Source organism: Monopterus albus, unplaced genomic scaffold (assembly GCF_001952655.1).
Source record: "Monopterus albus unplaced genomic scaffold, M_albus_1.0 scaffold107.1, whole genome shotgun sequence".
Taxonomy (NCBI): domain Eukaryota; kingdom Metazoa; phylum Chordata; class Actinopteri; order Synbranchiformes; family Synbranchidae; genus Monopterus; species Monopterus albus.
This window is the reverse complement of record NW_018127987.1, coordinates 865,884-887,872: the sequence shown is the minus strand read 5'-3', so window position 1 is coordinate 887,872 and position 21,989 is coordinate 865,884. Positions and strand designations below refer to the sequence as shown.

The 21,989-nt window shown below is 41.9% G+C and overlaps 2 protein-coding genes across 5 annotated transcripts in view; one reads left to right on the top strand and one right to left on the bottom strand.

Moving 5' to 3' along the window:
- Positions 1-9,395, bottom strand: part of LOC109966235 (nectin-2) — a 74,174-nt gene extending 64,779 nt beyond the window's left edge. Inside the window, exon 1 of one of the 2 annotated variants that reach the window (XM_020610933.1) lies at positions 8,847-9,395. In XM_020610933.1, coding sequence (XP_020466589.1) covers positions 8,847-8,934 — 88 coding nt within the window. In that variant the 5' untranslated portion in view covers positions 8,935-9,395. The remainder of the gene's footprint in view (positions 1-8,846) is intronic. The other variant, XM_020610935.1, reaches the window with a different exon arrangement.
- g6fl (g6f-like) lies at positions 8,491-21,882 on the top strand. Of its 3 annotated transcripts, none has more exons than XM_020610932.1 (11): positions 8,491-8,810; positions 12,426-12,758; positions 12,906-13,172; positions 13,462-13,497; positions 13,823-14,155; positions 16,228-16,482; positions 19,941-20,063; positions 20,284-20,357; positions 20,651-20,677; positions 21,031-21,077; positions 21,385-21,882. In XM_020610932.1, exons 1-11 carry the CDS (start codon positions 8,786-8,788, stop codon positions 21,404-21,406), a joined length of 1,542 nt encoding a protein of 513 aa, XP_020466588.1. In that variant the 5' UTR covers positions 8,491-8,785; the 3' UTR covers positions 21,407-21,882. The 3 variants fall into 3 exon arrangements, with proteins under 3 accessions (XP_020466588.1, XP_020466587.1, XP_020466586.1); XM_020610931.1 differs by lacking the exon at positions 8,491-8,810 and adding an exon at positions 11,272-11,850 and having other exon boundaries at positions 21,453-21,882; XM_020610930.1 differs by lacking the exon at positions 8,491-8,810 and adding an exon at positions 11,272-11,850.
- The last annotated feature ends 107 nt before the right edge of the window (positions 21,883-21,989 follow it).

The window sequence follows — 21,989 nt, the reverse complement described above, 5'->3', positions numbered from 1 at the left end:
TTCCCTCCTGGCTCTTCCTGAAGTGACTGAGAGAGAAAGCCAAAACAACAAGCAGCTGAATAACAAGCAAGTGTATGATGGCGTAAACATGCGTACCGCAGAGGAACTGGCAAATATCTGACTTTATGCACACAGATGCCCTTTGAAGAGTGTCTCAAAGCCTTAAGTACCAAGAAAACATTTTTAAAAGGCACCACAGCAATCGATCCACACAACAGAAAAAAGCCCCTCCATCAGCCTCTATTTCAGGAGAAACTACCCAATCATCTTTTGTTACAGAGACACTTTCCCTCTAGGGCCACTACTCAAAGGCACGTCTGTCCATTCATACAGGTGTGGTGCAGAGGGAGGAAAAGGGAGGGGAAGGGAGGACAATAGATGGTCCTTTCAATGGTCTCCCTCAGCTCACCTGGATTAGGGGGAAAGGAAGGGAAGGAGTCTAAGGGGAGCAGGGTCTCTAAGCTCAGGCTGAGAATAATAGTGTCTCTGTTTACGGTAACAACAAGTATATCATCCTGTCTAGCAGCAGACAGTTGACTACCAGGGCAAAAAAAGAACAACTCAAGGTTGCCACTGCTGAATGCAGAGTTGTTCCTGTGCATATTTATGTTAAATATACATTAAGAATGTGTTATGACAGAGTTAATCAAGTCTCCCAAAGCAAAATAACATGTTCACTGCTATTTGAAAACCAATACTTTTGTAAATTTAATGAGGGCACAAAGCTCTACTATATTTTAAGGCCACAGCTAATGATACTTTTCATTATTGATTAGTCTATTTTTTCAATTTATTATGTTTCTTGGTTTAGAAAATGATAAAATTTCACAAATTCTCTGTCAATAGGAAAAAACTATGTGTTTAGACTCATCTATATTCAATAACACAGTATCTCTGACACTTTCACACCAAAATATTAACATTAAGCCTCAAAAAGCTAGTTTCAGGTTGCAGTATTGGAATGTATTATATCATACACCGGGAATTAACTCTTCAAATGTAATCCCATTTTAACTTCATTGTTAGATTCTTGTTCGATGAGTCAAGCTGTATTACTGGCCTAGTCACTGGCTGCGAGGGAAATGAGTGTGCGACAGCATCGAGCAGCAGGGGGAGTGGACATTGTCAGCCTGATCCCAGCACTGCACCAAAGGTTAGCACTTCTGAAATGAAACAAGAATCTGTATCCGCTTCCATTCCCCTGTCTTACCTCCCTGCTCAGCTTACTCACTTTGACTTGTCACTTCCCCTCCCCTCCTATCTATACAATAATACAGTGATTCAACCATCAAATCAGCTCACCATCAGTGAGAACTGTGTGAATGCGTCTGCAGTATTATGTGCCGTTTGTGCCCTGCATGCGTGTTTGTGATTGCGTGTAAGGAGGTGGTGTTGATTAGTGTCGTTCTGTAGCCAGGGTGGGGGAGACAGAGAAAGCAGAGGGTTAGCTAATTGGCATCGGGGTGGGGTCAAACACTGTAAAAGTGTCACAGCAACTTAACCTTCAAAAAATGCTCACTAGGGTGGACTGGGAGGAGGAGTTCTTGACTCTTAGAGGACAGAGGACAAGTGTATGAGAGAGACAGAGTGATTGATGTGTAAAAAAACAAAAGACCTCGTTAGGAGTGAGAAGAAGGTACAGATGCCTTCAGTCCAAATGTCTGTAGGGCAGTAGGGTGTTGTAAAGAAGGTTTGAGAGAGTGAAAGATGCAGGGAGTGCAAGAAAGTACCAAAGCCAGTTTGAATAGGTTTAAAGAAAAACTCTGGGCCTGACACAGGTGGAAGAGACAACTGGAGAATTGGATGGTGAAACAAGGAGAAGACAAAAGGAACAAGCGGAGAGAGATTAAGGAGAAAAAGTGTAACAGCATGGAGGAAAGCAACAGACAATGCAATTACAGAAGTAGAAACAAGGGACTGATGGCTAACAGTGGAGAAGGAGCACAAAAAAGATGAGAAGAAGAGATAAAGCGAGAAAGCAGATGGATCAACTATTTGGCCCACATTACAGAGAAGAGGAAGTTGGAGAAGTAGGAAAGGATGTAAACAGAGAAACAGAGGGTAGAAGAAGAATGAATCAAGATGGAGGAATGGAAGTAAAGGCACAAATGTGAGAGAGTGGTTGATTAGAGAGCAAGAAATCAGTTGAGCAGATGCATTAGAAAGCACTTCAATGAATAAGGACCTGTATTACACAAAACCTGGCACATCCTGACAAAAACCAGGGTGGATATCTGAATAAACCTGCACCTCTATTTGACCTTAACATGCTGTTTGCTTCAGGGGAAGATTTAAATGCCCCTGCCATTTTGAGGCTCTGGGGACTAATGAATGCTGTGCTGCTTGTTTATCAGCGTATCTTGGCGGCACATTTTTAAACCAACAAGTGAAACAATAGAGCCGATATCAGTGGCAAGATAGAGTTGGAGGATTGTAACAACACAGCTTGTCTTGTGAAACACGAGAACACGCTTTCATGAAAAACAAACCTGCTGTACATTATCTCAGCAACAGCATGTTCACTTTTCTTGTCTTGTATTTCTAAGATGATATCAGTGTAAAAATACTACATATTTGTTGCATTACAGTGTGTAATTTTACCATGTCTCTTAAATAAGACTCCTGGGATGAGGAGGGAGGCTGACTGAATTGAAAGCAGCTGTTGTGCAGAAGGTTTTTGGGGTCATATGACTCCCTGTCCAGCTCCCAGAGTCCTGACAAGACCTTGACACACCAAATTCAATTTTCTCCTGTAGCCAACCTGTCCACCGTCTCTGTTAAGTGTGAATTTGACATGACCTTATCAAAGTCAGATGTCAAATGCAGCATGCCTGTGCCTGTGTATTAATAGAGGAGCAAAGGTGTGCAGTAAGGAAACAAAATGGGCCAAACGGCAGCAATGCTGTTGGTAACGTGATAATAAATGGAACAAAATACATGAAAAGGGCCACAAAGAAGGTAGTAACAATAAAACTGACGCAACATTTCACAAGCTGGGGCAAAGAGGACACTGGCGGGGGTCGGGGGTAGCAGAGGAGAAGCGGAACGAGAGATGATTCAAGGCGCTGTCGTGCCAACGGAGGACCCTAAATGTTTTCAATAGGCCACTGCGTCATCCACCATTCAATAATGGATCAATAACCACTTTACAAACTACATTCAGACACATTAAGGTGACTGCTAATGAGCGGCCGTGTAAATGGGTATGTGTGTATACAGTATGTAAGAACATGCTGAGGAGGACAGTCAAGGACCTCAGTGCTCAACTGCACAAATCTGCTGAGTGCACTATGGGAAACATTTCAGGAATAAAAGAAGGTGACAGGTCCAGAAGAAAGAGGAGAAAAATGACAGAGCAAGGGTACAAGCCAGGTAACTATAGTAGAAGGTTAGTCCAAGCAGTCCTTTACTGTCCACGGTAGAAGGCTCTTTGGCTGCTAAATGTATGTCTCATGCCTTAAGAGCAGGAGAAGGAGAGGGAGGTGTGACTAAATTACAAATGAGCTGATAATTCTTGGCCTCCCTAGTTCACTCCCTCACTGTTTCTCAAAACCCCCCTTCATCCCCTCTGCCAAAATGCTGAGATGTGAAATTTCAAAAAGTTGACATCCTCAGCCCCCACTCACCTCTGTGCTCCTCCTTCATGATTTTACTACAGCAGGGTCACAGAGACACCAATCTCCCAGCTCGAGTTAATTAAGGGGGTTTTATTTTAAAGAGTCTGGCTGTCTTTCAGTTGTTAGGTATTTTTAGTCAGATAGATATTGGATAGATACTTTATGTATTAGAAATGTTTAGTGGAGATAGGATGTCTAGTTAGACTGTTAAATGCTTAGTCATGCTTATGAGTTTCTACAGGGTACATCTGGTCAAGGATATGAGAATGTTTTTAGTTACACACCACTTAACCAACATACACACACACATTGATTTGCTTCATGTTTTGACTACTGCTATGACCAGCTGCAAAGCTGGTAACAGAGACGTCTCGGTTGACGTTTCTGTGTAGTATGGGGCTAGCCCAACCGAGGGGATATAATGTATAGGCCTGGTTTGGTTCGGGGTCTTTCATCTTACATCTGCCTGCGAGCAGTTTGGAGGTGCAAGATGCCTGAGCGTGTAATGTTAATTTTACCTGTATTCATGGAATAAATCAGCACTGTTTTGAAGTTACTTGGACTGTCTCGTCTCTCAGAGTTAGCAATGGTAAAAAGTACGGGGTACAACACAGTGGATCTTCAATTGGAATCACTGCTCATTCTCTACATTGGCTGAGCTAGAATGGGCTTGACCTGCATCTGTCTAATTTGCATCTGGGGTTTGTTAGACAGGAAAATGCAGGTTTGGCAGAAGGTATCTTGACTAATGGAGTGGAAATGTGTGTGTGGCTGAAAAATAAAGAAACCCGCCTACCTTTTAGCATTTTTATGTGAGATAAGCTGCTGGTTTGCTACGCCAGCAAATAGTACAGTCTTAAAACTCTCCATTATCTAGAAACATGTGGGTGGTTAGAGTACATTATGGAATGGTCTCATTCAGTGAACTGTGTTTGAGCTAATGCACGCAAATTTGATGTAGATAACAGTTTAACCCAACACCTCTGCCAAGAATTTCATCGACCCCAGCGCAGTAGTGTTTTTGGAAGCCCCTCAGCTGCCCTATTCATATTAATGACATTTGGCATTCCTTCTAAGAGGAGGATTTCTGCTCATTTTCTCTTGGATCAGATAGAACTGACTCCAGCAGTCTGGCAACCCTAGGAGCCAGATACAAACATCCCTGCGGGGGGCTCAATGTGACCTCAACACAGGGCCACCATCCACCCAGCATGTACTTAGGCGGAGGGCATGGGGGAGGGTGGTGTACAACATGGAGCCATCACAGAACCCTCACAGGAAAGCCACTATCATTACTTACAAGTTGCAGGAAAAGCACCCATAAAGAGAGGCAGTTAAATGAGCAGGAAGCAAGAGAAAAGGATGTCCTCTGATCTGATGTCTGTGGAAGATAATAGTGTTGCTGGTGAGGATGATACACATCACTTCCTGAAGGAAAAAGTAACGCACAGATGCACAGTCATCCAGCCTGGTGACGGCTCCTCCCTATTATTGGAATGTCATCCGACTTACAGAGCAGCTTCAGGTTACTGCACTTATTCATCACCAGCTGTATGTGTGTACTCATTTGTGTTTGTGCCTAAAATACAACAAGATGCAATGATTTGTGCTCACTGACCTCCCTCTCCCTTCAGATTCATCCGTCCTGTCTAATAACGGTTGCAAAGTCAACAATAAATCAGGGTTTCTGGTCGTCAGTAATAAAAAGTCTCCAGTGCAAAGTAATTTCACTGAAACTCATTTATCAAAATATTTGTGTATCTGAAACCCAGTAGATATTGATGATCAACATGATTTTAAATCAATTTAGCTTCCGTGTCATTTTTATTTTTAATGTAAAGTGCCTCCTGCTACAATGTTTAATGCATCTATTAAAAAGCTTTCCATTCATTTCTGCTTTATTGGATAACAGATACTTCATTTCTAGGCAGCGAATTAAATATTGCCACTGAGCTGAAATCGCTTTTTTCCAAATTGCGTAGCCTACCTGGGGAAATAATAGAAAGCTGTCTAAATAATTAGGCTCATTCAGTGAAATACTATATATTTGTTTCAGTCATACAAAATTAATTTGGCCACACTGTTACTCACTATCCATTCAGACACAGGCACAGTATCACACTCTCCCATTTCCATTAAGCCCTAAATTCCAGCCACACTGTTATGTAAGAAACCAACAAACTCTTAATGGTGATTAGAAATGGTTTTTGGGGTGGGTCTTATTTAAACAGGAAGGATGCTTAGTAAGTGCATGGATGTACTAGTGCGTATCACAGCCAGGACGATGCTTTCCTACACACATAGAGACACATGCACACCTGACCTTTTCAAAATCCTTCTGACATTTACCAGGCCGGTGCGAAGGGGCGAGGACAGCTCATTTACATAATGACAGGAGCTAACTGTGACTGCCATTAACACAAAGACCACACTAAGAGCAAAGGCCCTCGCTCCACAGGGACTAATGAGATACTAAGGGCATACTTTCTTCCTTCTTTTATTAGGGAAAAAATAAACTCCTCTTGCGATCCATCAATTACATTCTTCTTAATAGACAGGAGTTTAATGCTCTTTCTCTGTTGTAATGACAAATGGTCCCAGGCTTGGCAGGACTACACTGTTCTCACAAGATATATCCATGTGGAAGAAAATACTTAGAACTAATAGCCTGAGTTGTTGCACAAGTAGGAGCGCCAAAAGAAACATCACTATATCAGTGTCGTTGATTGTGTATGTGTGTGTGTGTTTGTAGGGGTGAAGATTTCCAGCATTTTCACTAGTCATAACAGCATTTGTTGGTATTACTGTGGCCAATAAATTCAGCAGGGCCCATATAAGCCCTGACTGATGAGAAATCCTACAGCCATGTTGACACGGTAAGGTCGTGTGGTGTGTGTTTCTGTGTGTCTGCATGCTGTTCTTGTCAGAAACAGCGTGACCCTGAGTCCAAAGAGAGGCAGGGAGACAGGGGAGGAAAGCCTTTTGAATAACCATTTACTACCATCACTCAAACAAATGCAGTGGACAGGACAAAATGGAACATATCTGGACATAAAACAAGACAAGAACAAGGCCCCTGTGTGTACTTGACAGCAGAGGTGGGGGAGGGAGCGAGGGCTGGCGGGAGAGAGGGAGGTTTGAAGTGGCGAGTGGGAAAGATGGGGGGGGAGGTGCAGCGTCGCCTGTCACAATCAGTTGCTGCCCGTTTAGTTTTCCAGCCAATCCTGAAACTCAGCCACAATCCCGCGCAGTGCAGCATGCCACTGAATAGCCACCTGTTTCCTCCAAACTGAGGAGCTCTGCATCTGAAGTAGCTTTGCTGGATGCCTTTAGGTAACACAAAGGAAGCCACCGGTTTATTTGTGAGCAGAGAAGGAAGCTCCCTCCTCCCCTGATCCTGACCCTGCATGCCCACCAGTTTCTCAAGCAGCCAGTCACCCCCTGCACGCATGCAGCTTACTCAGCCATAAAGACAATGCTGCCATAGCCTCAGACACCCCCCAGCCCCCACATAATCTCAACCTTTGTCCAATAAAAGCATCTCCACGGTAATGGGCCAAGCCTTTCTGACCCACATCCGTGGTCCCTCACCCGACTTGGGGGTGGCAATGTTGTGTAATTTCAGAGATTAAACTAGACCCCCACCTGCCGGGTTATATTAAATTTTATAAAAGCATTTAACTACAGATTCCAACCTTAATTAAAAATCCATTAAACTCAATATTGGATGTATACATCAAAGTTAGGCAATAATAAACTGAAAACTTTGCAGAGAATGAAATCACCTCTTCTCCCAGACACAGGATGGAAGATGGAGGCAAGCAGTTCCTGTCAAGGAATGAGTGGGAACAGGGAACTAAAAATGCACAGTAGACAGGTTATGGTTTCTTTGCAGCAGCAGATGCAGTTTCAGTTGCATACCTTAAATATTAGTCAGAAGGAGGTCAGAGTTTCATTGTGGGAAAAATACTTGTATGAAAGAAAACTAAAAGCAGTGCTTTTGCTTGTCTTGGTTAAGTCTGGTGTTTTCCTCCTCATACATATGTAAAATGTTTTGTTCCCCCCCACTTTTCCCCATCTCCTAAAAGCACATCATGCTCTGTAAAATGAACCTGCACAAAAAACATCCACAGCATGAATAAGTTAAGAGCGGCTATGCTCATGACTTGTTATTATAACGGGTCCATAATCGACTACATTACTGTACACTACTGAACATGTATACTGTAGCAATGCCAGGTCGTTAGATCTAGGCCTACATTCTTGCCCCAATTACAGCACAAAACAAATGGCTGGTATAGTTTGGAAGCAAAGAAAATACTGGACTGGTGTCACATTGCACACACTCAAATATGGATTCGTAGGTTAATTATATGGGGCAGCAGGTTTTCTTTCATTTTGGGCCTGTGTGTGCCTAAAGACTACCCGAGTTCAACTGGGATGGAAAATACCTCCATTATTCACCTAACCAGTTGCCAAGGAGGCAGGAGTGGCACACTGCCTTGTTTAAAGTAATAGCAACAAATGACCAAACAATGCAGGCCTAAGGGAGTGGTTCACTGAAAGAAAGCTGTGCAAGCTTTTATAAGAAAACCAGCATAGATTAAACTATTCGTCTTCAGTGCAAATGATTAAGTTTCAGTTGGTCCCCCCCACCGCTGTTCCTTTGCCTACATTAAGAGCCTTTTCCTGAGCCAGAGCCTTTTCTTTCAGCTGAACTGTAACTAATAAATGGTGATGTGCGGACAGAGGGAAGAAGAGGAGCGAGAGGCCGCTGAGGAGGGGACGGCAGGGTTCAGGGGAAAGCGCACCAAAGACTGATGAAACAGAGGAACCAACTATGAAGGCCAGGGGCAGGTACCTGAGGGAAACACCTTGCTTCACAGAGCCACACCTTAGTAAACTAAACATGGCGTTGAGTCATCACCGAAACTCGAGTTAAAGAGCGATATACAACTGGTATATGATGGAAAACACCTGACGACAGAATATAGAAAGAGGTCGTTTATCTCATTTCAAAGAGTATCACCAAAGGTGTTATCTTAAAGCTGAAATCTCGTCAGCACAACGAGCGAGGAAGTCACCTGCCTGATTCCTACCGCCCTGACAGGTGGAAGTCAGCTTTAACCGACTCTCCTTAAAATAGGAAGCTTTGATAAAAAAATGAAATGCCAATGTTCTGTTGGCAAGAAAGTAAGTTTTCTTTTAAACAAGTGGATCATTTCTTACCATGTTGTATAAGTATCGATGAGACCAAACAGAGCAGTCCGATCATTTCTGTGAAGTCATGCCAATTTCGGGCGTCATGTCTCGCCATGGTTAATTACGATCCTCTTTATGAAACCAGGCACGCAGTCTCTCCGAAATAAGTGTGAAACTGACACCGCTGCTCCAGACGCCAGTCACTTTCGATGTAAAATCTCACTCATTCAGGGTGGGAAAAACCTCTTGTCTGGTTACAGGACAGACCAAAGGACCGACAGAGATTCTTGTGTAAGTGTCCCTCACCGCGCCTTTAAGACAGAGTCTGCTAAAAATGTATGAAAATCCTTGAGAGTTCGTCCTGGGGGCGCACAGGTGAACAGTTCCCCCCCGCTGGTGCTCCAGATGTAATGAAGTACTAGTGCGCTCTCTGTACTCCACCAACTAGTTCCTCCGAGTGGCTCCACTGTGGGACTGACTGGATGATGTCATCAGGCTGAGAGGCGTCACAGCCCTGGTCCCGAAAACCAATTAGGACCGACGACGGCAGGAGGCTCTACAAACAACTTGTTGAACTCACCAGAAGCCTTTATCTCTGAAAACACAATTTACACCTCGATGCCATCTAAAGTGCTCACCAGGTTTCGCTTTGACGATTTTTTCAGTCCGGGTGTTGAAAACACAAATGACCTAAAGTCTGATTCATGTCCAGAGAATTACGATTAGCTGATGTATTTTTCAAGATCAAACAGCTGAGATGTGCCAGCTCCTTTCAATCAACACCCAGTATTGCTCTAAATGCCTGAAATAAATTACTAGTATTATTGTAAATGTTTTCTACAGAAAATCGAAATTCAAGCTAGAAAAAACACGATATAAAGTTACTACACAATTTCTCCAGTTCAAGTCAGCTTGGATGGGTGGCGAGGTGCGCGGAAACAAATGATTCTTCCGCCCTCTGCTGTTTGTTTATGCGCATAGACCTGAGGTTTACTCAAACTCCACCACAGCAAATGTCAAAATCAATAACCATTCATTAATGAATCAAAAAAAAATCTAGTGGCAGTCAGCAAAATCAAATCAAGAGGAAACAGCTTCTCATATATCTATAACCACATTCCAGCAGACTGTTGATGTAAATGTTTATCTTTCTACAGAATAACTTCCAATTCATTTTGCCCTCTTTTCCTCTGAAGCAGTGCATACAATCAAGGCTTTTTGCTGGTTTAGGTCTAATCCCTATACCCGAGTGTTTTACAGCCAATGTAATTACATCTCCATAAGTGCCGCAGTTTAAACAGTGCTGCTTGGTTCTGTCCATCCTGTTCCATTAGCAGATTCCAGTGTCATCCTTTTACCTCCAGACTGTATTTCAGAGGTGCAGATGCTGAAAAAACTGTTAATGATCAGAGGTCAAACAATGTTAGGCATGCCAGAAAAACAAATTAACAGATGAAATATGTCTTCAAACAGACAGGGGGTTTTCATTTTCTTTTCAATGCAGCTTGCACTGTAAATCCAAAGACCATGAAAGCATCTCCCCTGCAAACAAAACAGCTTTAAATGCAGTACTTTGCACTGCCTTATTTTAATTTGCAGCCATCCTTTGACCCTGTAGCTGTATCCTTGAACACAGAGAAAGTGAGCAGAGACTACCAATACAGCCGCTGCTAACTCACATGCATTCATGGTAAACTAGGGAGGTTTAAAGAAAATGGCCACCAAACAGAGGACTCCATCCCTTTTTCAGCCTATGCTTATCCATTTTCATACCCATACAAAATCACCCTTCACACCAACCACTTTCCAGCTACCACCCGCTTTACTTGTACAGTATCTCACTTCTTTTTCTCACCACCTCACACCCTTTACACCTTCCTTTACACTTCACTTGCATCTCCTTCCTCGTTCCCCCTCCCTCCCTCTCTGCCTCTTCCCGTGTCATTCAGTTTCCTTTGTCCACTCGTCCTTTACTCCGCGCTGCTATTCACCCCGTCCTCCATCCTCATGCTCTCCAGGGGTCTGTGGTAGTGATAATGAAGTGCATAGTTAACAGATAGCTCGTTGGCAGCAGATTCATTAGACAGAGCCAGGGCTTATGGTGATTATTTACCCAGAGAGGAGAAGCCACAGGATCAGTACCACACTGTGTGTCACCAACCATAGGCTTCTTTGAAGTCACACTGTCTCACTGTTCCCCTGCAACACTCTCACACTTCGCCTCTCCTTGGGTTTTCCCGTTCTGTCTGAACACTTCTCCCTCAGTACATGTCTACTGTACATTCTCTCCCTCTTTCTCTCTCTCCATCTCTTTCTCTATCTCTCTTCACCGCCCCCATTCACCCAATGGTAATTATGGAAAAATCTGTAATAGTGCTCAGAGGAGCTGAAAATACCTTTAGCTTAATTAAAGACATTTATGGGATGTAAAGACATGTAGCCTAGGGGTTACTGTGCACCCACACTAACCCAAACTCTTTATTTCTTGCTTTTCATCTCCCTAAATCCCTCGCTTTCTGCTGTTCTTCTCATTTTCTTTATTTCACATACACACTGTGACACAGAGGAGTACATGTTCCTTTAGTCAAGCCAAATGTTAAGGTCAGAATTTCTGTAACTAATTTCCCAGAAATTCTCCTCCAACGTGATGTAAAACACTGTAGGCCAACACTTGGTTTATGGCTTATCATAATGCCAGTATATGTGGTTTATCAGCCTCATCCACACACATATGACAGCAAAAATGACAGTCATTTCCTGTTGATTATCCCAGTGTTAGTTGTGCTGCATCCTGTCTGGCTGCAAGATTTGCAGTAAAGTTGTTAACATGTCAGTCAGGGACGCTAGAAATTTTGCCGAAAAGCAAACAATACTTGGTGTTCTGGAGTATACTCAGAAAGGTCACAGCGTTGGAGAGACAGCTGGTGCAGTGTGGGGTTTTTTATTTTCTTTTGTGTGATGGAGTCTAGTTTTCTCACATTTATTATTGTTTCTTCCTTTGCGGTATATTCCTCTCACTGCGGCACCACAGGTAAAGCTCCTATGATTTTTAGAAGCTTATTTTTACTGCTTATTTTTAGTTCCCAGATAAAGTTGCTTTTAGAGTACAAACATGAATTAATCTGTTTCTTAGGTAAATGATGACTCATACATTAATCAGACACTCTGTCCTAAAACAGTATTTATGTATATTGAAAGAGTTAATTGTTCCTCCTGTTGGTAGTGGCTACAAGGAGATGCCTTTGCTGAAATGATTTCACTGTAAGACAAAATCTAACATACTTCTGTGTAAAATGCATTTGAAGCTAAAATAATGTTTTAGTAGGCTGTGTAAGATAAATCAGATCAGAGTTAAATCCTTTATTATACAAATTTCTTTCTTTACTAGCCATCTGGCTCAGCTCAGCAAGAAAATGCTGTCCAGGGAAATAGAGACAGACAACTATTGAAGCCTCATATTAACTTCAACTGAACTCTTTTATACAATGTAGATTTTGGCCTTCATCTTTTACACTGAGATTGTTTTATGAATTTAAAGACTCTCCTATAGACACGCCTGAATAATTCACCTTTATAATTCTTAATTTTGTGTCCTCTCTCCCTCAGACTGGGCCGATGTTGTGGTGGCTAGGGAGGGTATACCTACCAGCTTGGTCTGTAATGATACAAGGGTGAATGGTACTGTTGCCATTAACTGGATGGTAAAGTCTTTTGGTGCAGATGAATGGAAACTTGTTCTTTCAGCCAACGAAAGGAAGGTGTTCTCTGGTAGTGCCTGGAAAAAATCCATGCATTTGACTCACCCTAACTTTCAGGACACTGGGGATTTTTCTCTGTCATTTCTTCCCAAACTGGAGGACAGGGGTTTCTACTCGTGCTCAATAAAGCAGCAAGAGAGGAAACTGAAGGAGAGGATTATCCTCTTAGCTATCCTTACAGGTAGAAAAATCAACAGGTTAACTGTGAGATTTTTACACAACTTTTACCCTGAATATATGTATAATATTTTCATTTATATTCCCCATAGCTGTGATTTACTCATGTACATATGGAGTATGTTAACACTGCCCTCCCTTCTATCTCCAGTCACCATCGTCCCAGCTGCACCCATTCCTCAGTACAGCACCCTGCGGCTGATCGCCAGAGTTGATCCTGGCATTGCCAGCGAAAAAATCACCTGGGCAACACCTGGTGGCACTACCATGAGGAGCGAGATTGTAGCTAACACTGGCACAGTGGCTAAACTGCCACGGCTTCAGAACATTGACAATGGCATCTATGTCTGTACGGTTTACCCTTGGGGTAACAGCAGCAGCTCATTTTTCACCTTCCCTGTGGATGTAATTGTTGATGGTGAGACTGACTAGAGGAGGAGAAACATAAAAGCACTGAGGAATACAATGCATGTGTAGCTTTTGTTGGTAGTAGGAGTGGAAATCAGGGCCAGCATTATTTATTTAAGCATCCTGTAGCTCCAGTTCTTCAAAGTATTTACTTTTAAAGATCAATTTCAAGATTCAAAGTATACTGTAGATCTGCACTAAAATTCAGCAAGTCATTCTGTGAATATTAGAGTTGCTACATTTATGTATTATTCACTATTTGTTTCCCCCCCATTTCCTTGCTTCCCTTCTTTCCACAGATAACAAAGTGGCCTCAATCGTCAGTATAAAACATGGTGAGTGATGATGTAAAACAAGCAGACTGAAAATCCTGTGTCAGCAGTTTGCTAATCAAGTAGAGCAGAAACCAAAACCAACTGGAAAAGTAACTCTCAGCAAATTAGTACATAATCCCTGTTGTTGTAGAATTTTTCCACTATCAATATTTCCTACTGTTTTACTATTCTGCTTACGCCTTCTGTCTTCATCTCACTTTTCAGTCAGCTTATTACGAATTCGATATATCTTCTTCCGCAGTTGCCTTCTGTCTTCCTCACTTATGCTCTGTCTCATCTAGTCTATCATTCTGGTTTATTTTTCCTCTTCCCTCTTTGTCTGCAGACCATATGATCTCCACAGCCATTCAGGCTCACGCATCTTTCCTCCTGACCTGTCCTGATGTCTCGGGGGACTATGTCCTGCTGTACTGGAAACCCCCAGACACCAAGAGGCAGAATGAGACAAAGCGTGTATATCAGTATGACCGCTGGAGGACCCACTCATTGCCTGAGCAAAGCAAAAAACTCCAGCTGGCTGGCCCACCTTACAATGCAGAGGCTGGGAGCTTCTCCTTTCTACTCATCCCTGAGCTCAAAGATGGCGGCGTCTACATCTGTGAAGTATTCCTTAATGAAAATGCCTTCAGCCAGAGGACGACACTCAGCGTACTGAAAGGTAGAGATCAGTGTCAGGAGGATGAGACAGAAAGGAAGAAAAGGTGGAAGATGGATTTTTAAGACAAATTCTGTTAGTTTTACTAGAATTTTGTGTGTTTACATTATATGACATGACATTTTGTGAATAGTGTAACCATAATGAAAGAAGAAGAAATAGACAGGTGACAAGTTCAAGGAAAAACTAGCATAAAGCTTTGGGCCATCAGGAGCCCCTTATGTTTTGTGGCATGGAGTCTCCAAGTCTTTTAAACGCTGCTGGGGGGATTGAACAACATTCTTCAAAAAGCTTTTCCATCAGTTGGTGTTTTGATCATAAAATATTTTATAGGCCTGTGTTCAACTGAATTGGCATCTGATGAATGCAAAGGCTAAAATGTGACTCACTCATATCCTTTTGAAATCATTCAGTGAGCTGATTGGAATTTGTCACTTGTCTGTGGTAAAGTTAAAGTAATATTCTAATATTGAGGGAATTGTTTTTATTTGCTGTTTTGCTGATAGTTAGATTACAACATTAATATGTGTGAAGGTCAAACATGCATGCAAAATAACAGTTTGTGGTTACGGGGGAGTTATGTGCAGGAATAATTTCTCAGTTCATCTGTTACACCTCTGCAGCATCTTTGCTGGTTGTTTGCCAAGAAGTAGTTACAGCACAATTTCCCTTATAATCACAGTGTTTACATTTATGTTTCTGAATAATTATTATGATTAAACAAGTGATATATATAACATTTTAATTACCATTAGGTATTTTTACATTAGAGAATGTCAGGCTAACCGATTCCCTGTGTTTTAAGTTATGTTAAGCTGCGATAATCACCTACTGGCTCCAGGTCAATACACAGCAACCAGACATGACAGTGGTATTGATCTTCTTATCTTACTCTGCACATGAAGGGGGGAAAAGTATTTTTCAAAATGTCATGCTATTTATTTAATCTAAACTGTGTAGCCTACCAGGCAGTGAAGAGAGAGGCTCCCCTGCAGCCAGAGGACCTATATTTCTACAGGCATTTTGACAATCATTTACCCTGTTGATGTGTCCTTGAGAAAGACACAGAATTCTTACCAGCTCTCAGTGCGCTGTTCTCACAAATCATCCCCTTGGAATTATGCAGGATAAGCAAAAAGAACATTTCCCACAGTCACTCGTAAAACGTCACATTATCAAATAATACACTGACAGTATTTCTTGTGAAAAAGAACACTTTCTTGAATCATAAATTTAAAGTTAAAAAACTGAGCAGAGCACCTGTTGGTTTTTATGAGTGAGCCTTGGGGAGGTTTCACCATTTACAGACGCATGGAGAGTAGATTCACACATACAAAACCCGACACACACACACGTACAGTGCCCTGGCATAGCGGCCTTGGAAGGCTTTACTGATCACACTTCCAATGGCATCCATCACAGCTGCCCAGACATGACTAGTCGATCCGTCACTGTCATTGTCACTGTCACTGCTTCACACATCTGCATCTCGCATTTACGCACATACACAAACATACGCATCCACCCACACACCAATCATGTGACGCATATATTTTTACCCTACCTCATTATAAGTATCATTATGTATGATTATGCCTGCTGCCCTTCCACCGAGGCTGTAGGTGGCTCACAGTGATCACACTAATCAAGGCTCAAATGTGTGCGTTTTAATGCGTGTGTGGGGGTCTGTGGAGCTTGATTACACTCAGATGGATTCTTATTTCAGTTTGATGAGACACTAAGCATCAGTCACAGTCAACCAATGCATTAGCACCAAATCACTTTAATGAATATATATTATTTTGACCCCTCTCTGAATTGGTCTTTGTTTTTCATATCACTTTCCTTTGACCCAATTACTCTCTATCTGTCCTTGCCCTTTTCTATATTCACACATTACACATTAACTTACACTCTTATCCTGTCTCACTCCTTCCTCTTTCCTCCTGCCTGTCCTTTTCACTCCCTCATCCTTCATTTTGTTTGTCTTCATTTGTGTAATCTCTCTTTAATATTTTTCTTTCCTTATCCTCCCTCTCTCACTTCCCCTTCACTACTCTGCATCACATCCACAGTTACAACCAGGCGTTCATCCTCAGAGCTGACGTTGACGTGCCTGTACACAGAGGTGTCCCAAGTCCGAAGTGCTGATTGGGAACACCAGAATAAGAGTCACCAGCTGCTCGTGTCATACAGTACACCTGGCAGCATCACTGCTACTGTATCTTTACCCATCACCTCTGAAACAGCTGGAAACTATACCTGCATCCTAATGCTGATAAATGGGAAGACCATCATGATAACCCAGGATCTGGCACTGCCGTCTGAAGGTGGGAGAAGTGGTATGGTATCACAAAGTCTGGTCTGTTTTTCTATTTACTTCATCAACACAATATTGTATTACTAGCAGAGGAGTCCTGCTTGACTTCCTGTCAGCTTGGTGGAGATAATGAACCATAAATGTGGATAAGCCTCAGATATGTGTTCTATGAAGCATTGTATGGTGCTACCTCAGGTCAGTGCATCTGCCAGAAAGCCCATGGCTTACAGAGGAGAAAGCTCCAGACAGATGCCATAAATTATGCTTTCTTAATGTAGTTAAAGAGGTCACAGGTCAAGAAGATAATAAGCCAGTTCATTTACTTTTTCATTTTTCATAAAAATCCCCCACAGTTCTAATACTCTGCTTAACTTCTTCTTCTATATAATATAATGCATAAAAGCTATAATTTTTCTCATCACAGTCACCCAGCTGATAGGTGAATATAAGAAGACAGGACCTTAGGACATCTCTCCCCGCAAAACCTAAATTATTCAAACTTATTGTATTGGTGGCTGTGGGGGAGCACAGGAGGATGTGACAGTTGAATGGATCCCTTAGCAGAGATGAGTTCACTCTCCATACCCCAATACATCATGAACTGAGGGGCACCGAGCTCATCATGATGCATACGGATGGTGCTGCCACAAGAGTAATGGAGAAAAGAGAAAGAGGGGAATGAAGACAGACATAGAAAAGGACAAGAAGATTGGAGAAGTGGGGTTCGAAAAAACATTTGTCTAGTGTGTCATAAGGAGTTTAGAGTATCATTCTTGGTTAATAATGGATAGTTTGTCAATAAACATTGACAGTTAAACATTTCTACACCAATCGGCCATAACATTATGACCACTGACAGGTAAAGTGCATGACACTAATTATTTCATTACAGTGGCACCTGTCAGTGTGTGGGGTATACTGGGCAGTGAACATTATAAATGAACATTCGGTCCTTGGAGTTGATGTGTTGGAAGCAGGACAAACAGACAAGCGTAAAGATCTGAGTGACTTTGATAAGGGCCAAACTGTGATGGCTGACGACTGGGTCAGAGCATCTCCCACACTGCAGGTCTTGTTCCTGGTCTGCAGTGGTTAGTACCTATCAGCAGTGTCTAAGGAAGGACTGACAGTGAACCAGCAACAGGGTCATGGACACCCAAGGCTCACTGATGATGAGTTTGACCAACTGTAGATTAAACTTTTAAATTTCATTCATCCTTTTCAAAAGATTCCATTTTCTTTGAATCTTTGTTAAAATGGTTGAAAATGAGAAATACTCTACACTGGTCTCTATGAAGAGAAACATTCAGCAGCTATAGTGGTGATATCACATCTGAGGCTGTTGAATTTGCCTAAAAATGATCCTTAACTTGTCCTCACAACCATAGTTTTCACTCCTTTTACATATTTTTATCACTAAATAATAGACTAATTTATTTTCTTTCTGACAGTATAACTACAGAAGCTCAGAGAGTCACACAACTTGCACTGTGAGCCTCAGAGCAACATGAGTGCCAACAACCTGCCACATTAACTCTGATGTACACAGTATTACAGTAGGGCGGTGGTCATAATGTTATGGCTGATTGGTATAAAAAGTTGTTCTGGGTGGCAACGACAGTGAGGACTGTTCACAGCAAAGCTCTAAGAATGAACTGAGACAACTTCACTGGAAATAACCAAATAACTAATACAACAAGTCATGTATGTAATTTGGAGATATAAAATGTGCTATAAGCCAGATCTCACCAACCAGCTGAAGATGTTACAATAACACTGCAAAATAGAATTGCTTTCACTAGTGGCACAGTTCAGAGAAAGCAAAATTGAAGCAATCATTGTGTTTTGCAGCAAACAAAATATTTCAAATATCAGGGATGTTGTGTAATCATTTTGCTATCCTCAGTTGTCCCATCATTTACAAAGCACCGAAGCAGTCAGCCACCCTCCTCTACAGCCGCACTGATATAAATCACCCCCTTCTTCATTTAACATGAAATATACAAGGTGGGGGAGAAAGCACCAAAAGAGGGACAGAAAGGTGAAACACAAGAAGAGGGAAAAGGCAGAGAGTGAAAGAGAGAAGAAGAGATGGGGTAGTGGGATGCTGTGGGGTATCTGTGCCTCACTTCACTGCATTCAATTACCATAATTCATGCGTTAAAGCTGGCATGGAGAACAGTGCAGGTCAGTCTTGGGGGTCAACACTCACCAGCATTTTCCATTAGCAGCCACTACACATTCTCACCAATCAATTACACCTCGCACAGCACATAATGATTGATTATTTTAAAGCTGTCTAAAATCTATTACACCAGGGCAAAGGTGAACACTGAGGGCCAATCCTTTTACAAACAAAATGTGTAGAAAGTTGATGAGATGGGTGAGTGAACTCAATTTTTTCCAAGTTCTTGTCCATCAGATAACCTCAAATGCCACAGAAAGAGACTGGTTGGATTGTTTAGAAATGCTGATGCCTACGTAAATATATGTTTTGGTTGTAACTTTCTTGCTTTTAAGATTTATGCTTTTGTAATCCTCTATGCTCACTGTGCTCTGTGCACAGCGATCAGGCAGGCACACTTGTTCACATTTTTTAAATTACAGCAGTTTCTGTGGAAACAAGCGCCTCCCTCTCGCTTCCAGTTTTGCCTTGTGGCTGTGTTTTGCGAGACTGATGTCATCCTCCTTATGCAAACAAACCTGACAAGTTTGATCATATGCATGTGCTCTTCACACAACATTTGACTAGTACTGCAGTGTGCTAATGGTTTGCTTACATAATGTTTGTGATAATCATGCCTACACTTTCTATGCACCTGTTCCAGAGTTTGGCTGAACAACTGCTGTTATCATTGTTTCTTAGTTTACCTAGAAGTTGTTAGTTGCTGGGATCAGATGTCAAGGGAGCGTGCAAGGCAAAGTCTGTCCTGACTTTACCTACAGTATATTTAGATGAGATGGAGAATAATTACAACGTGAAAACAGATCAAACTACTCTGTATGTAAGTGGTGTTTGCAGATTATTTGTATAATGTCTGACAGTATCTGGTGTCTACTGCAGTAGCTGTTGTTCTTCTTGTCCATGTTTCAAACTGACAGCAGTTACTGTCTAGACTGAGGCTCTGTTAGATCGATATCTACTGAGCTGTCGTACAGGCTATTGACAGTCTGACAGAACCTTTCCTTGCCTTCGTCCACTACACCCGTTGTCTGTGACTGACAGTTGAATAATACAAATGTATGTAACATGTTGAGGAAATCTTATGTCTTAAAACATAGCTTGAAGTGTTACTGTAAAGAAAAGGTTGCCCCTTCTTCACTTGAACAAAAGAGCAAACAGCAATAACTTCTCTAGACAGCCTTCATGTCATCCAACAGCACACGCCCATAGCCTTTTGAGTTTTATATTAGCACTGTTCTTGGAAACATTCGTGCTTTTTCTCTCTCACTTTTTTCCTTTTGTAGAGCATGTCGGTGTCACCACCTCCTCCCTGCTCCCTTCTCTCTCTGCTTTATTACTCCTGGTGCCCCTGGTTGCTGGGTCTGTCGGTGTGTTGCTATGGAGACAGAAACACATTTCTGATCGCGGTGAGTCTTCCAGTGGTTTTTTTTTTTTTTTTTTGGACAGCTTTCTGTGTCCTGTCCATCTTGGACCCCTGTCGGCTGACACTGAGTGATGTGGGCTGTGACATCCTCTGGGGTTGTTGTAATGAATCTGCCCCCATCTCCTCCCTCCCTGTGCAGTTGAAAAGCTTTGTGCATGTATGTGTGAGAGAGATTGTACTGGAAACTATTTCTCTCTACTCAGGTATTGAGCAGTCTCTATCTGTTCACTCGGGCGAAGCAGAGAACATCTATGAGAATCCTGAGGATATCAGACAGGTGATGGATTCAGACATTTTCAATAACTAAATATCCTCTGACGAATTTCCCCCTTTCTTTCTGCCCTCATCTTTCTCTCTTCTGTTCCTTCCCTCCAGTATTTAGTACTTCTCTTTTTGTTTCTCTCAACCTCGCCCTCCCCTTTTCTGTCTTGTCAGTATTGTACTTTTTTTTTTTATTATATATTTTTGGTGTTTCCTCTGTTTCAGTTTTTCCTCAGATATCCACTATCACTCAATCTCTGCCACTTGTTCATTAAACCTGTTTTCTTTGCTCTCCTCCATCACCAACAGGCTCCTCCCCAGGGCTCAGTCTACATGGTGAGTTATTGTGTCATCCCCTACACATGCACAGGGGCATGTCTATGTGAGGTGTTGTGATACACACATTCACCAGTGCATACAGGCTCTCATTCTCTCTACTGCACCCTCCCTAAGCTGTCAGTAGATACAGTATGTCTTCCTTCACACTCTCCTCTAATCTGTCAGCCCTCTCTCAGATAAACCCATTGCCTATCAACTGTCATCCTTACATTAGTGGTATTAAAAAGTCAATCTTATTACACACTGGAGAACCATAAATCTTGCCTCAGTACTATGCATCTCTCTTTATCCTCCTCTTCACTGTTCCACTTTTTCCTTGCCTCCCTTCCCTCTTTACACCTTTATGCCAGGATTTGAAGCCAAGAGGAGAGAATGATATCTATAAGGAACTGGATCGGTAAGCAAAGACTCTTGCATCACCTGTGTGTGCCATGGTTGAAGCATACAGTATGTGTGTGCTTGTGTGTGTGTCTTTGCACTGTCACTCATCTGCCCCTCTCATTCTGCTCACACTCACCAATCACGCTGGCCTGAACATCTCTCTGACACTGTGGCATAATATCACGCCATACACTGACAGGCAACGCTCCTTCACCCGTGTGTTGTTGTTGTGTGGGCTGCCTGTGTTTGTCTTTAAAGAAGAATAAAAGAGACTGGGGGATGGGAGATTTTTGTGCGAGTTTGTCTTTGTGCTCTGTTTTCAGATACGAGCAGTGTCAGAACTGATCACCTACCCACATCTAATCCTCATCTAACTGTCACATCCACTCAGGTCCCAGCTGTAGCAGAAGGACTGTATAAGCAAAATTAACAACTGAATGTTGGCATTGGGACTTGAAGGAAAACTTCAGTGCTTCAGGGAACTGCTACTAAATTGTTTCAATATTTTATATTCTAAGATATTGCATTATATAGATCATTTGAAACTGATTTGCTTTAATGTTGTGTTTTAACACTGGACACAGAAAAGAAGGGAAAAGAATTTCTCATAAAGCTCTGGAACTTGTTTCAAATGTGTGGAAGGTAATACATATTATTTTATGACACTTTGTTTTACTTGGTTAAACATTTTACCTATATGGATATCTGTATTTAATCAGTTGAATTGAAGAATTATTCAGAGCCTTTGCATAAGTAAATGTAGCAATAACTCACTAAAACAATATTTAAGTGTCACTTAAGTCAAAATACATACAGTATGTAAAATGTACCCTACTTAAAGTATCAACAGATATTCTCATTATTCGAGTTATTTTAAACTATTTTTTATCTAACTGAGTGTATGTATGTATTTTTATCTGTAAAGGAT

What these genes read in the sequence shown, in the direction of transcription:
- g6fl (XM_020610930.1), top strand. Translation starts at nt 11,778, where the DNA reads ATGGAGTCTAGTTTTCTCACATTTATTATTGTTTCTTCCTTTGCGGTA. An exon ending in CTCTCACTGCGGCACCACAG is followed by an intron (nt 11,851 to 12,425) that starts GTAAAGCTCCTA and finishes TCTCTCCCTCAG; the next exon opens with ACTGGGCCGATGTTGTGGTG. An exon ending in TGTGGATGTAATTGTTGATG is followed by an intron (nt 13,173 to 13,461) that starts GTGAGACTGACT and finishes TTCTTTCCACAG; the next exon opens with ATAACAAAGTGGCCTCAATC.